This window comes from Camponotus vicinus, unplaced genomic scaffold (assembly GCF_025532165.1).
Source record: "Camponotus vicinus isolate PSW18456_S1 unplaced genomic scaffold, iyCamVici1.0 SCAF_6, whole genome shotgun sequence".
NCBI classification, from domain to species: domain Eukaryota; kingdom Metazoa; phylum Arthropoda; class Insecta; order Hymenoptera; family Formicidae; genus Camponotus; species Camponotus vicinus.
In genome coordinates, this window is record NW_028141978.1 from 14,557,312 (window position 1) to 14,570,634 (window position 13,323).

At 32.9% G+C, this 13,323-nt stretch overlaps 1 protein-coding gene across 9 annotated transcripts in view; it reads left to right on the forward strand.

Annotated features, from left to right (window-relative positions):
* Nlg-5 (neuroligin 5) overlaps window positions 1–13,323 on the forward strand; it is a 254,643-nt gene that overhangs the window by 210,109 nt on the left and 31,211 nt on the right. For all 9 annotated transcript variants that reach the window (XM_083101777.1, XM_083101771.1, XM_083101772.1 and 6 more), the window contains one exon: window positions 9,127–9,424. In XM_083101777.1, the coding sequence (XP_082957903.1) occupies window positions 9,127–9,424 (298 nt within the window). The remainder of the gene's footprint in view (window positions 1–9,126; window positions 9,425–13,323) is intronic.

The window sequence follows — 13,323 nt, forward strand, 5'->3', positions numbered from 1 at the left end:
TTCAGCTAATGATAAGGACCGTATAATTATTTTTCCGACGCTCGCAGCTTCATTCGGCTTCGCGCTCGCGTGATTTCGATAAAATTTCTAACGTGTCAGATACGTAACACCAATTTAGAGAATATATTAACGCATCGAGCATTCTTTACGTTTTACCGCGATATTATCCCGAAAAATTCACCCCGTAATTCCACCGCTAATTAATGTGAAACTTCTATCCGCCGCTATCACAATTAAACGCGTACGTATACGAATATGCGAAATCGTGTTATTAATTTGCTTTGCTTTAGCGCGGCATGTCTGGCCCTTCACTCACATTGTTGCGTCCGTAATTTATGACGTAACCAAATTTATTTCGCTTGTTATCGTCTCTATGTGCGAGATGATACCTAATGAATATCACGCTCGTGAGAAATGTAAACAATCCTTTTAGGGTAGCAATTGTCGCGAAAACGAATGAACGTATGCAAATTGTCGAGCGGCGTACAGTCGCGCGCAAAATGTAAATAAACGGAAATAATAAATCAGTAAAGCAATATGCAATATTGTGTATCATCTTTAAACAGGCATGTAACGCGTGTAACGCAAATATTCGTACATTTGTTTGAGGACAGCAGATGTATACATTTGGAGATGTATACATGAGAGATTTTCCCCAAAAGACAACAAATATACAGGGCGTCCGAGACCACCCGTACACCCCTTTTAAAATGAAAATAAATGGCTTTTATTAAAAATCGCGAACAATTTTTAAGTAAATCGGGTACGCTCTATCAAATGGTGATATTTTCAACTTTTGATTCCGACCGGAAATACGCCATCCGGATCGGAAGTTGAATTTTCTTAGGGGAACATGGTACTTTTTATTACAGATTCGAATTGTACGTGAAAAAATAAGAAACTTTTGTATCAAACGTTTTTTCTAAAAGTGCCTCTGTCAATCTTAAAATTGACCTTATTATTTCATCACAGTTACTTTCAAGATCAATTTTAAGATTGACAGAGGCACTTTTAGAAAAAACGTTTGATACAAAAGTTTCTTATTTTTTCACGTACAATTCGAATCTGTAATAAAAAGTACCATGTTTTCCTAAAAAAATTCAACTTCCGATCCGGATGGCGTATTTCCGGTCGGAATCAAAAGTTGAAAATATCACCATTTGATAGAGCGTACCCGATTTACTTAAAAATTGTTCGCGATTTTTGATAAAAGCCATTTATTTTCATTTTAAAAGGGGTGTACGGGTAGTCTGGGACACCCTGTATATGTATATCTATCTTTAACTTTAATCCGTAAATATCGCATTTTTTCACTCATTTCAAAATTTGAAATGTTCTGAAAATGGGATCAATTTAATGATTTTAAAATTCAATTTATCAGAGGTATTATCAATTAATTACGCGAAATTACTTGGAACCGCAAGAAGAACAAGTGCAGGAAAAAGTCCGAAGAAACTTATCGATAGGCATTTCCCTTCTCTTATTCAGTCTTGGTAAAAAAAAAGAAAACGAAAAAAATGTGTCCACTCAGTGAGAAAAGAAAAGAAGAAAACAGAATCATAGGATGATGTTATAACTGATTGCTTCAAGAAATATCAAACTTTAACTCATCTTTAATCAAAAAACTATCTTCATTAAATGAATACCTTTTATGAATTTTGTAAATGTTTGACTTTTCAAAAAGAAAATCGTCCCAAAAACACGTGTTACAGAGATATACCGAGCATGTATATCTAATAAACCTTTTTTTATTAGCGCTGTTTCGCTTGGGGGTGCATCGCAAATGAGATCGATGCTTGGGGGTGCATCGCGCGCTATCCAGTAACATCTCCCCACGTGTGTTTCGATCTACACGTGCGCCGGTAAATGCGGGCCATCAATTTCACTTTGTATCCAAAGAGAGGGAGAAAGAGAGAGAAAGAGATAGGGAGAGAGAGAGAGAGAGAGAGAGAGAGATTTAGGAATAGCTTTCCGTCTCGTTATTCCGTCGCTCGCTTCCCTCCTATTGAAAAGGCAAAAAGGAAAACGGACGATTTCACCCTTGCCCTCGGAAACTCCTCAGCTTGTCTCGGGGATCTCTCGCGAAATCCCGGCTCATCGTTTTTGCTACTCTTAAAAGAGCAGTGATATTTCAAAAGAAACGAAAGGGAAAGAGAGAGGGAGTTGTAATTGTAACACACATCATGTTCTTTCATTAAAATAAAGTATATAGTATATATATGTATGCAGAGAGCACGGTATTGGATCGTAATTTTTGAACAATGAATTTCTCGGTCAATTTAAAACGAATTTTTTTCAAAAACTTTCACCGGGCACCTAAAGCCTATTATTTTTGACAAATCCAGTTCTCCCCGAGTAAATTTCCGACCGTGGACCCGTTCGGCTTCACGAGAAGTTTTTCCGCGTCCTGCAAATAATGAGAATTACGATCACGTCTGCGGGCGACTGATTTCGAAATAAAATTCGTTCTATTCGCCGGGAGATTATAATAATTCACCGGGCACCGTTATGCAGTCCGCCCACGAATCGTTCCGCGTTTCTACCCTTTCCCCCCCCACACCTCCCCCCCCCCACCGCGACTCACCAAGGGCGTCCGAAAGGAGCAGACAGAGGCAATAATCCGGCCATAAGGCTCGTCCCATCGTGCAGATAAGATTATTGCGCGACTATTACTCGAAGCGAATGGTACACGCTTCGATTGAAACGCGAGGAGATCCGATAAAAACGTGACATATGTTGATTTTCGACGTTGATTCTTAATTAACCCTTGGAGGACGGTTATTTCTTCTTTTCAAAAAAATCATGCTTTTAAAAAAAAATTTACAAAAATTTATTTATTTAATGAAAATAAACATTTGATTAATGCGAGTTAAATTTATAAATATTTCTTCTTTCTATTATATCTTATTCTATTTTATCTATTGTATTTCTTGAAGAGCAATCCCAGAGGCCAACATCAGTCTACCTATTCATAGCTTAATTCCGATCTTTTCTTTTCTTTTCTGACTGACTGAATACAAATAATACAGTTTCTTTGTTTTCTTTTTTTCCTAAGCTCAGATTGAATAAGAGAAGGGAAATGTCTATCAATAAGTTTTTTTGGATATTCTGTTCCACTCGTCCTTCTTCTGGTTCCAATTGATTTCGCATGTTGATTGATAATATCTCTGATCAATTGAAGTCGTTAAATTGATTCTATTTTCAGAAAACTTCAAATTTTAGGAAACAAATGAATAAAAAGTACATCTATCGATTTTACTAAAATTAAAAACTTATATGTATATTTGCTTTGCTTTGAGAAAAATGTTAAAACGTATATATATATATAAACGTATATATATATATACAGGGTGTCCCATTTTAATTGATCACCCCGAATAACTTTTTTAATTTTGATTGTAGAAAAAAACGTTTCAGACAAAAGTTATATGGTTTCAAGGACATGAGACGGTGCCATTAGTTTGACCTTGAAGAGTCAGCTGAAAGTCACGTGAAGGTCACCTCCAACTTTTTAAATAGGATACCCTATATACTTTTGCATATTCTTATAGCTCATCTCGAGAGCTTTCTTATAGCTCATCTCGAGAGCTTTCCAAAACACTATAATTAAGTTAGTTTTCATTAAGTACTTTCCGAGTTATGAGGCTTGAAATAATTTCTTAATTTTACATAAACTGTAAAATATCTTGTAAAATATTCATTTTTCGATTATCTTACCTTAATACTTTTATGTACAAAATAATGAGAGGAATCAATTGGTGTAAAGAAAACACATAGTTATTTTTAAGAAAAAAATGTAATTGTTAATTGCAAATTACATTTTTTTTTTTCGAAACAATTATCATCATCTAGAAATCATCATCTAAAAAATAAAGTATTTTATTTCTGATTTCTAATATGCAATAAAAAGGAGGGTTCCATTTCAAAAATTCAAGGTGGCCTTGTCGTGACCTTGGCGACGCCATCCGAGGTCAAACACATGGCGTCAGTAAATAGACCTTTTTACATCCTACAACTTTTGTTTGAAACAATTTTTTGTAAAACTTCTATTTTTTGTGATATTTCGAGGTCCCGACTCTTTCGAACACTCCGTATGCCGTAGCGATGTAATGACACGTTTCCGACCCCAGGTTCATTTGCAAAAAATGATTCTTATGGTCCCCCAATAATCTCTGAAAATTTGTCGATTGAATTTCCGAACACCCTGTATATATATGTATATGTCTGCCGTCTTCAAAGTTAATGGAGTAAATTTAATATAATTTAATTTGATAAAATACTACAGTATGTTAAATAAAAATTTGGGTACGAACGAAAAATACAAGATCTAAATTATTGTAGCGCCTTAAAAAAACGTACACAACACGCCAAACAATAATTGTTTAATTTCCTAAAATGAAGGTTAGGATAGCTTTTACGGTGCATGACGTTTCATTATTCCAAATTAGCGCGGACACGTTAGTATCGTTGAGGTAACGAAATGCAACTAGTTTCAAAGGTTAACGCGTTCGTGTTAATATTCATAAAGAAACATAATTATTCTCGCAGAGACAAACTGTCGCATAATTTAAAAGCCCCGAAACGCGACGTGTTTAAATTAATCCAATTTAATATTTAAATTTTACAAATTTCGATCACACCAAATTGCATCGATTTCAACGCAATTAAAGCATTCTGTGTGGATTTCGATGATTATCGAAATTGTAAATTTTTAACGAGATAAATGAAAGTTGAAAAAACCGGGATCCATCTTTTGAATTTTCTCGATCCATTTATTGTGATTTATTCCCACGCTTACGTTTTAAGGGTCCGATCTATTTTAGAGAATCAAAACAATCGATTTTTTCTATTTTCTAAAAATATGATATCCGGAAAATATATCTTCCAAATTTTATTGAAAAATTCGCAAAATTGATGGAGTTGTAAAATTTTAAATAGGATGGCGAGCGAGCCTTGAAACGCGAGCCTGCAAAACTTGAAATGTGTGTTTTTTAAAACATTTTTCAAATTTGGTATGACAGATATGAAAAACGGATCGAATAACTTCAAGTTTTTTTTATGAAAGAAACCACTTTTTTGAGGATGTTAAACTTAGTTGGGATTTAAAAGATGATTAATTAATATTTTCCTGATTTTCAAGAAATGAATAAAGTCCAACAAAATTGAAAATATCTAATTTAAAAATGACACTATTTGTTATTTTTCACACACACACACAATTTCTTCTAATGAAATCAGGTTCAATATCCCACAAATATCCTAGAATAAAACTAAACCGAATTTCTTTTTTATTTTAGACAATTACACATGAGAAACATATTGTCGAACTATTTTCGAATATGCTACGACTAAAGACTCTTGTATTGAACAAGAAGAAATTAAAAAATACTGATATATTATTTAAATAGCAATAAAATGTCAGATTTATTTCTAATATTCTTCACAAAATAATTCCCAAAAATCATTAATTTTTCATACCACCAGAGTAGACTGGATTCTTAATTCGCAAACAACTACAATACATTTAAATGAATCATATATCGCCGGAAGCGTCGCGATTGTGACGTGTGTACACGCATGTCGGCAAATGCGAGGGAAACTTTCCGTAAATTCACCGCGGACAAAACTGTGATTTCGTTTGTGAAACGATGAAGAGGAACGCGAGTAAAAAGAGAATCAGAGTCGAGGGGAGAAACGGGTCTCGTATACTTGCTGCAACATCGTCCTCGCACGCGAATCTTTTCACAGGGGTCCCTTTCGTCGAAACGCGGCCCGTGTGTTTCCATTTTCTTGCGCGATCTCGCTAAACTCCTCCAACCGAGCGTTCCCGTAATGTGAATTTATTTCCGACTACGTGATAGCTCCCGCCCGGGGAATACGAAAATGAACGTAAAATAACAAGCTGGAATGTCATGAACCGGGACGGACGTGCTCGTACATATAAAATTTTTTCTCTTTCTCTCTCTCTCTCTCTTTCTCTCTCTTCCCTTCTCGTTCTCGTTCAGATTCATATATTATTTTATAGATTTTTTTTGGCTATATAGACTCAACGTCGATACCTTGGTCTTTATTCATATTTTTATTCACAAAAATCAATTACGATATTACGTCGGTAGGAACAAAATTCGCAGACTCATGAAGCTAAATTAATATTTCATTCTATGTCATCGCCATCATCCCCGGGGATTTTATGGGAGCTTCGATAAGCGCCGATTGTTATCGGCAGTCGCATGACGCGCATTTAATTTTTAATGCAATTGGAAATGTCCAATCGAATAGTTCTCATTTTCACCCCCTCCTCCCTTCTCTCTCTCGCTCTTTTTCTCTCTTCTTTTCTCTTTGCTTCTTCCTCTCTCTGATCTGTCTAATCCTCTCCCATGCCTCTTAAGGGGATCCTAAAGTCGTCTGTTTTATCGACAAAAACACCGTAATTTTCGGAAGTGTGTCATTTTTTATTGCCTGTATAGAATTAAAAATCTTTGTCCAGAATTGAAGTATACACGCAAACGGACACGTGAAAACTCTATACAGTATGAGATTTTATATTGAGAAAAAGAATAAGTATAAAATTACATTTTTATTTATCGACTTCTTAAGGGAATCCTAAAGTCGTCTGTTTTATCGACAAAAACGCCGTAATTTTCGGAAGTGTGCTATTTTTTATTGCCTGTATAGAATTAAAAATCTTTCCCCAGAATTGAAGTATACACGCAAACGCACACGTGAAAACTCTATACAGTATGAGATTTTATATTGAGAAAAAGAATAAGTATAAAATTACATTTTTATTTATCGACTTCCTAAATCAACATGAGAGCTGTCAACTTGTACAAATATTAGCTTCTTATAAAAGTTTTATAGCTTTTATGCATAAAACAGTAGCTTTCACGATTGTGTACTGCACCGTAAAACATTGTCGAACTATAAAAACTGAATTTAATTGCCTAATTAAATTCAGTTTTTATAGTTCGACAATGTTTTAAATGGCATTCTTCCGAAAATTTCAGTCCGTATGTACCTGAAATATCAGTAAAGTAGAGTGGAAAAAACAGTGCATTTTTTTTATAAATAACGTGACAGAGAGAGATACGGGATGAGGATTAAATGAGGGCGCTGTAATCGTGTAAAAGTTCACCGTTCAATTAAGGATCCCCTTAACACGGATACATTTTTTTCTTCCGACAAAGACGCAATGCCCGATCGTTATAGAAATTTGTAATTTCCGGCATGAGTTGTAGAATGGTCATTTCAATGAACGAGCCTCTTCCAATCGCACTCAAAGGTGCAATTAGAAAATCGGCGCGCGGAAAACGAGATTTATCGATCCTTTTGATATAATTGCTTTCAAGATGTGATTAAATAACAATTTTTTCCGTTATGTTATGTCACGTGATTTAATCGTGGATGCTCAAGAGATGGAAAACTCCATTTCTGGTTTTCAAATTTTTTTTAATATAACAAATATATGTGTGTGAAACTAAAAAAGAAGGAAATATTTTAACTTATGTTAAACATAATTAAACATTATCTAAATATTTAGAGATCCTTTCTACAACTCGAATTGTTTTTTTCTTCCGCCATCTCTTTTTCTTACATTCCTTCTGTCTTTGTGATTCGAATTGTCGCGACGTTTTCATTAAACGCGAGAATCGGAACTCGCTCTTTTAATGCAGCGTTTTTTAATCACCGGCCTGTTTCAGGACGGTCGTGTCGTGTCAACGGAATTTTTTCCTCATCCTAACCCAGCATTCTTCGAAGCACTCGCGCGTCGCGTCTCCGAAGTGTGTAGGAGGAGATGGATATTGGGTGCGGGCAAAAGCTCAGCTCTGTCTGTTACCATTGCACTCGGAGATTCACAGGACGGAAAGTGATATATCGCGGACAGACATTTTAGAAACCACTTGCGCACATAACAAAGAACGACGAAGGGAAGAAAAGAAAAGCTAAATTTATCAATTTTAAAGCTATCCTTAAACATAGAATCGATAAGGTATACGAATAGAAAAAAAACAAAATGTTTTGAATATGATTTATTTTATGAAAAAAATATAATAAACTTTGGTCTTTTTTTTTTAAATTTTATCCTTTTAATTTTAAAGCTATCCTTAAACATAGAATCGATAAAGGTATACGAATAGGAAAAAAAACAAAATGTTTTGAATATGATTTATTTTATGAAAATAATATAATAAACTGGTTTTTTTTAAATTTTATTCTTTTTTTTAAATATTAACATCTTTATTTATATGTTTTGTTTATTACAAGTTGATCTTTAGATGATAGATTTGAACTAATAACGCTATTTTAAATGTAGATCGCATTCCAATTAGTTATATAATTATATAATTATTATTTTTAATGAGAAGTTCTCCAAAAATAAGTAAAAATTAACTTGAATGAATTGTCTTTATTACAGACAAAAATATGATTTGTATAATTTTTAAAAATTACTTCTGTCCCTATTTTAATATAATAAAAGAAAAGTGTTCTTATATTTTTTACCTTTTTTTGAAAATAATTCTAATGGATTAATGAGATTGTTATAATTAAAATGGTATCAAACACGGTAATTTGGATAATTTTCAATTAGATGCATAATAAATAAACTTTTGTTATGTCCTGTTTGATGTAATTTGTCGCAAAAATCTCATTAATTTATTTAATAAAATTAACTTTATTAACTAAATAATTTTATTAAATAAATAAATATTAATTAAAATAATAAAATTAATAAATTATTTAATAAAATTTATTTAATAAAATTACTTTTGAAAAAAGATAAATTAAGAATATAAGAAATTTAGTAATTTTTATTACATTAACAAAAAGATATGATGAAGAAATCATATTATATTAAAAAAATTATAAAAAAAAACAAATTCATTTTTTTCAACACTTGTTTTCTGTTAAAGAAAAGATAGTTCTTTAACATCCCTAAACTTGAGACGATAAAATTAATAAATATATACGTCTATAAATAAAGACTTCGATAACCGCGAAGTCGATAAGATTCCGAACATCGGCGAGCTGAGAGTCGTTTTAGAATCGATACTGACGGGCTGACAGAAGTTTATCCTTCCTCTTCTCTGGAGATATTAAATTCATTCTATTGTTCTCCCGTTGCAGGAGCTGAACAGCCGGCATTTGGACCCCGTGGAAGTGTTTCGCGGCATACCTTACGCCGCGCCTCCGGTGGGAGAGTTAAGATTCCGCGCTCCGATCTCGCCGATACCTTGGAGCGGCGTCAAACTGGCGGACACCTTCGGTGCGGTGTGCCCGCAAAACTATCCGGATCTCACCAATGACACTGCCGCGCTTCTGCAAATGCCGCACGGCAGGTATCAACAGCTCAAAAGAATGATCGTATTCCTGGCCAATCAGAGCGAGGACTGCCTCTTTCTCAACCTGTATATACCCGGAAGCGGTAAGAGAATATATACATAGTGAATATAATATAATATTTAAGAGGATGTATACAGGGTGTCCGATTCGTGAGGGACCAAACGAAAAGTGATGATAAATTGGGTCAAACTAAGAAGAAAAGTCCTCTACCATTTTGCAAAATTCGCAATAATTATTAAGTAATAAGCAAAAATGTCACATGAAGGTTTAATTTTTTAAATGGAACCCCCTATTTTTCATTATGTATTCTTATAGCTTATCTCGAGAGCTTTCCAAAACACTATAATAAAGTATTTCTTCATTGAGTACTTTTCGAGTTATGAGGCTTGAAATAATTTCTTAATTTTACATAAACCAAAAAATATCTAGTAAAATATTCATTTTTCGATTATCTTACCTTAATACTTTTATATGCAAAATAATGAGAGGAATCAATTGGTGTAAAAAAAAACAGTTGTTTTTAAGAAAAAATATGTAATTGTTAATTGCAAATTACATATTTTTTTTAAAAAACAACTATGTTTTTTCTTCACACCAATTGATTCCTCTCATTGTTTTGTTACTCATTATAAAAGTATTAAGGTAAGATAATCGAAAAATGAATATTTTACAAGATATTTTACGGTTTATATAAAATTAAGAAATTATTTCAAGCCTCATAACTCGAAAAGTACTCAATGAAGAAATACTTTATTATAGTGTTTTGGAAAGCTCTCGAGATAAGCTATAAGAATACATAATAAAAAATAGGGGTTCCATTTAAAAAATTAAAGGTAACCTTCATGTGACATTTTTGCTTATTACTTAATAATTATTGCGAATTTTGCAAAATGGTAGAGGACTTTTCTTCTTAGTTTGACCCAATCTATCATCACTTTTCGTTTGGTCCTTCACGAATCGGACACCCTGTATATATTGTTACGACTGGACTCCAGAAGCCGATAAGAAAGACTGTAATTTTTCAATTTTTTTGTTTTTAACATAAAATCGGAAGGTTCCCGCTTTATTTTTGTGTGTACTTTAATCGTGGAGAAGCATTTATTATTATGTGCAACTAATAAAAAGATTTCGATACACAAAAAGAAATATGACATTTTATCAGTAAAACAGACTCCTCTCAAGTAGCATTATCGCGGAAAGCCATTTTAAAGGAGGCTTCATTGAGAATTCATTTTCTCACAATTATTTGCCTTTATTAGAAATTACATATCGCGTGATATTTCGTGGGTGTAGATTTTTTTTTATGAAAATAGGACAAGGTCACGCGATAAAGTACGTCTTAAAAGGGGCTATGCAAAATTACGTTTCTATTGTCGGCCAAAGTACCTCGCCGGTAACGTAAAGTTCCTCAGTTCTGACAAAGTAAAAGGGGATAATAAGTTTTAATGAAGGTCTTTATTCTTCAGAAAGATAGTGAAGCTACTCTCCACATTGAGTTAATGAAAGTTCCACCTTTGCTACCTGCATAAATAATTTATTTTTCGCATCTTATTATCACTCATTTACGCGACATAGTTCACAAAGATTGCCACTTGACTATCAATTCCCGACTTAATTTTTGCCTCGAGAAAAACGTATATAATATGCATTAATGTGCGTTTTTTAATGTGCTTCGAATAAAAAAGTTTCGAAAAACGTTGTTATAAAAAAAATTGATAACGTTGAGTGGTAAAGCTCGAGTAAAAAGCGCGCGAGTAAGAAAAAGAATCAAGCCAATTTTTCGCTCAAAATTACACGTCCGAGGGATGCGATCGACCGAGATTAATGCCGAGCGACTACAAAAAAAAGAGAGAAAAAATTACATGCCGGAAAATAACGTATTACCATCGGGGCCGTTGTAAAGTTTCGTGGTTGGCGGCGGCAACGGCGGTAATTTTGGCCCCCGAAATTCTGGACTACATTATCTATCGGGTGCCGACAATTTATGCGTCCGTATAGTATTACGTGGCGCACAAGTTGCTTCCTAAAGTAATTAGTCCTAAAGTAATTAGTATCTTTATGCCGGGTAGTATCAACCCTCGGGAGCAGGCGCACGCGTTACGTCACACGTTTCCCAATGCGCGATGAAAGATAAACGCGAATTTGCAACGTAAAGCCGCATCGCGTAATTTTAAACTAAAATGAAGGAAAATCACTGAGAATTATGCGAGCCATGCGAATAATGGTACGCAATACAAAGTTTTGTAAAGAAAAATGATCCTCAATCGAATTTCCAATATAAATAAAGCGATTGTATAAAATTGAATAGATTGAATAACACGAGAAAGAGAATATTTACATAAAATGTTTATATAAAATGTAATATTAAATCATGACAGTGAGAGAGAAGAAAGCATAATAAAAAATTAAATTGAAAACAATAAAATATCTAATGAATAAATTAAAAATTAAAATTAAATATATAATATAATATTAAAGATTACAATTCAAAACATTATTTTTTTATTTGTTATACATGTATAAAACTAAAAAGTAAATATAATATTTCTTTGTACTATACCACTCGTTTCATTCATTTAACCATTCTTTTTATTTATTTTGTATATAAAAAATATTAAACTAAATATATAATAAACAAGGCTATAAAAAATATTTAACTGTCACGCATATCAAGAAGAGAGCAATGTAATTCGTCATTTTCATTGCCAGCTTGAAGGAGATAAAAAATAGAAGAAGGAGATAAAAAATATTATGTCTATCCTCTTCTGCCAGCTTAAGCCGAACTCGCATGTACGTAAATTCAATTATGTTATCTTCTTCATCAAGATTACGTGCTCGCGTTTCGATTCTTCATCGCAGACACGATTTATATATACATCAATAATATATATTTCATATAATACATTTATATAGTTCATATAATTCATATAATATGATATATTTTTTCTTAATTTACGAATATAACATAATTTAATTTTAATTTAATTTTTATCTAAAAATCACGCACCTTGACAAAACCAATCTAATCTTGTCAATTTTGTCTTGATATTGTCTTGATAATTAATTAAAAAATGTATCTTGATCATATCTCGAATTTCGAACAAGATTAAGAATCTTGGTATCTTGTGCAGCGCCATTTGACAATTAAAGCGTAATTAATAATGACCATAAGGATACATAAGGATTGCACATAGAGCGCACAAATTCAATAAGATGGCGTATTTAACAAGATCTGTTTCGAAGCGTGTCATATAGCAGCTTTGTCTACTTAGCAGATCGTTACTAATTGGACGAGTTTTACGAGTTAACAGATAATCAAAGTAACACCGCGCGAGAGACGATTGAATTGCCAACTATGATTATTGCGAGCGTACGTAATTTGCGCGAAACCACCTCTCGTAAGGCTTTAGGATGATATTTCCTGAAGGCAGGTAATCCGATCATAGCGTAAATTGTGTAACAGACGGGCATTAATTAGTCGCAATGCAGCGATAAACGCGAATAGTTTGTTAGTCACGAAATGATTTTCAATTAAATAGGACTTTTCAGAAAATCTGCAATAATGATGTGACTAAAAGTCCTATGAAGAGAAGATGCATCGAAAAGTTCTTGAAATCTAACTCACACTTTCGCGAAATTTTGATTTTGATGAAGCTTTACACTCATATATAACAAGGATAAATATATAATATTTAAAAAATTATCAGGTGTTGCGCGCCCAAAATGATTTTAATAAACGAAACCACCCCTTATATGTAAAGCAGTTTTTTATTTTTCTCGATATGTCTCGAAAATTATTCGAAATATCAAAAAATGTTTTATACAAAAGTTTCATAATTAAACCATATTAATGAAATTTTAAAAAATAATTTTTGAAAAAATTTTTGATAGTAATTTGTAAAAAAAATTCTCTCCAAAATTTTATTAATATGCTTAAATAGAGGTATTTTAACCATGAAATTCTTTTGTATAAAACATTTT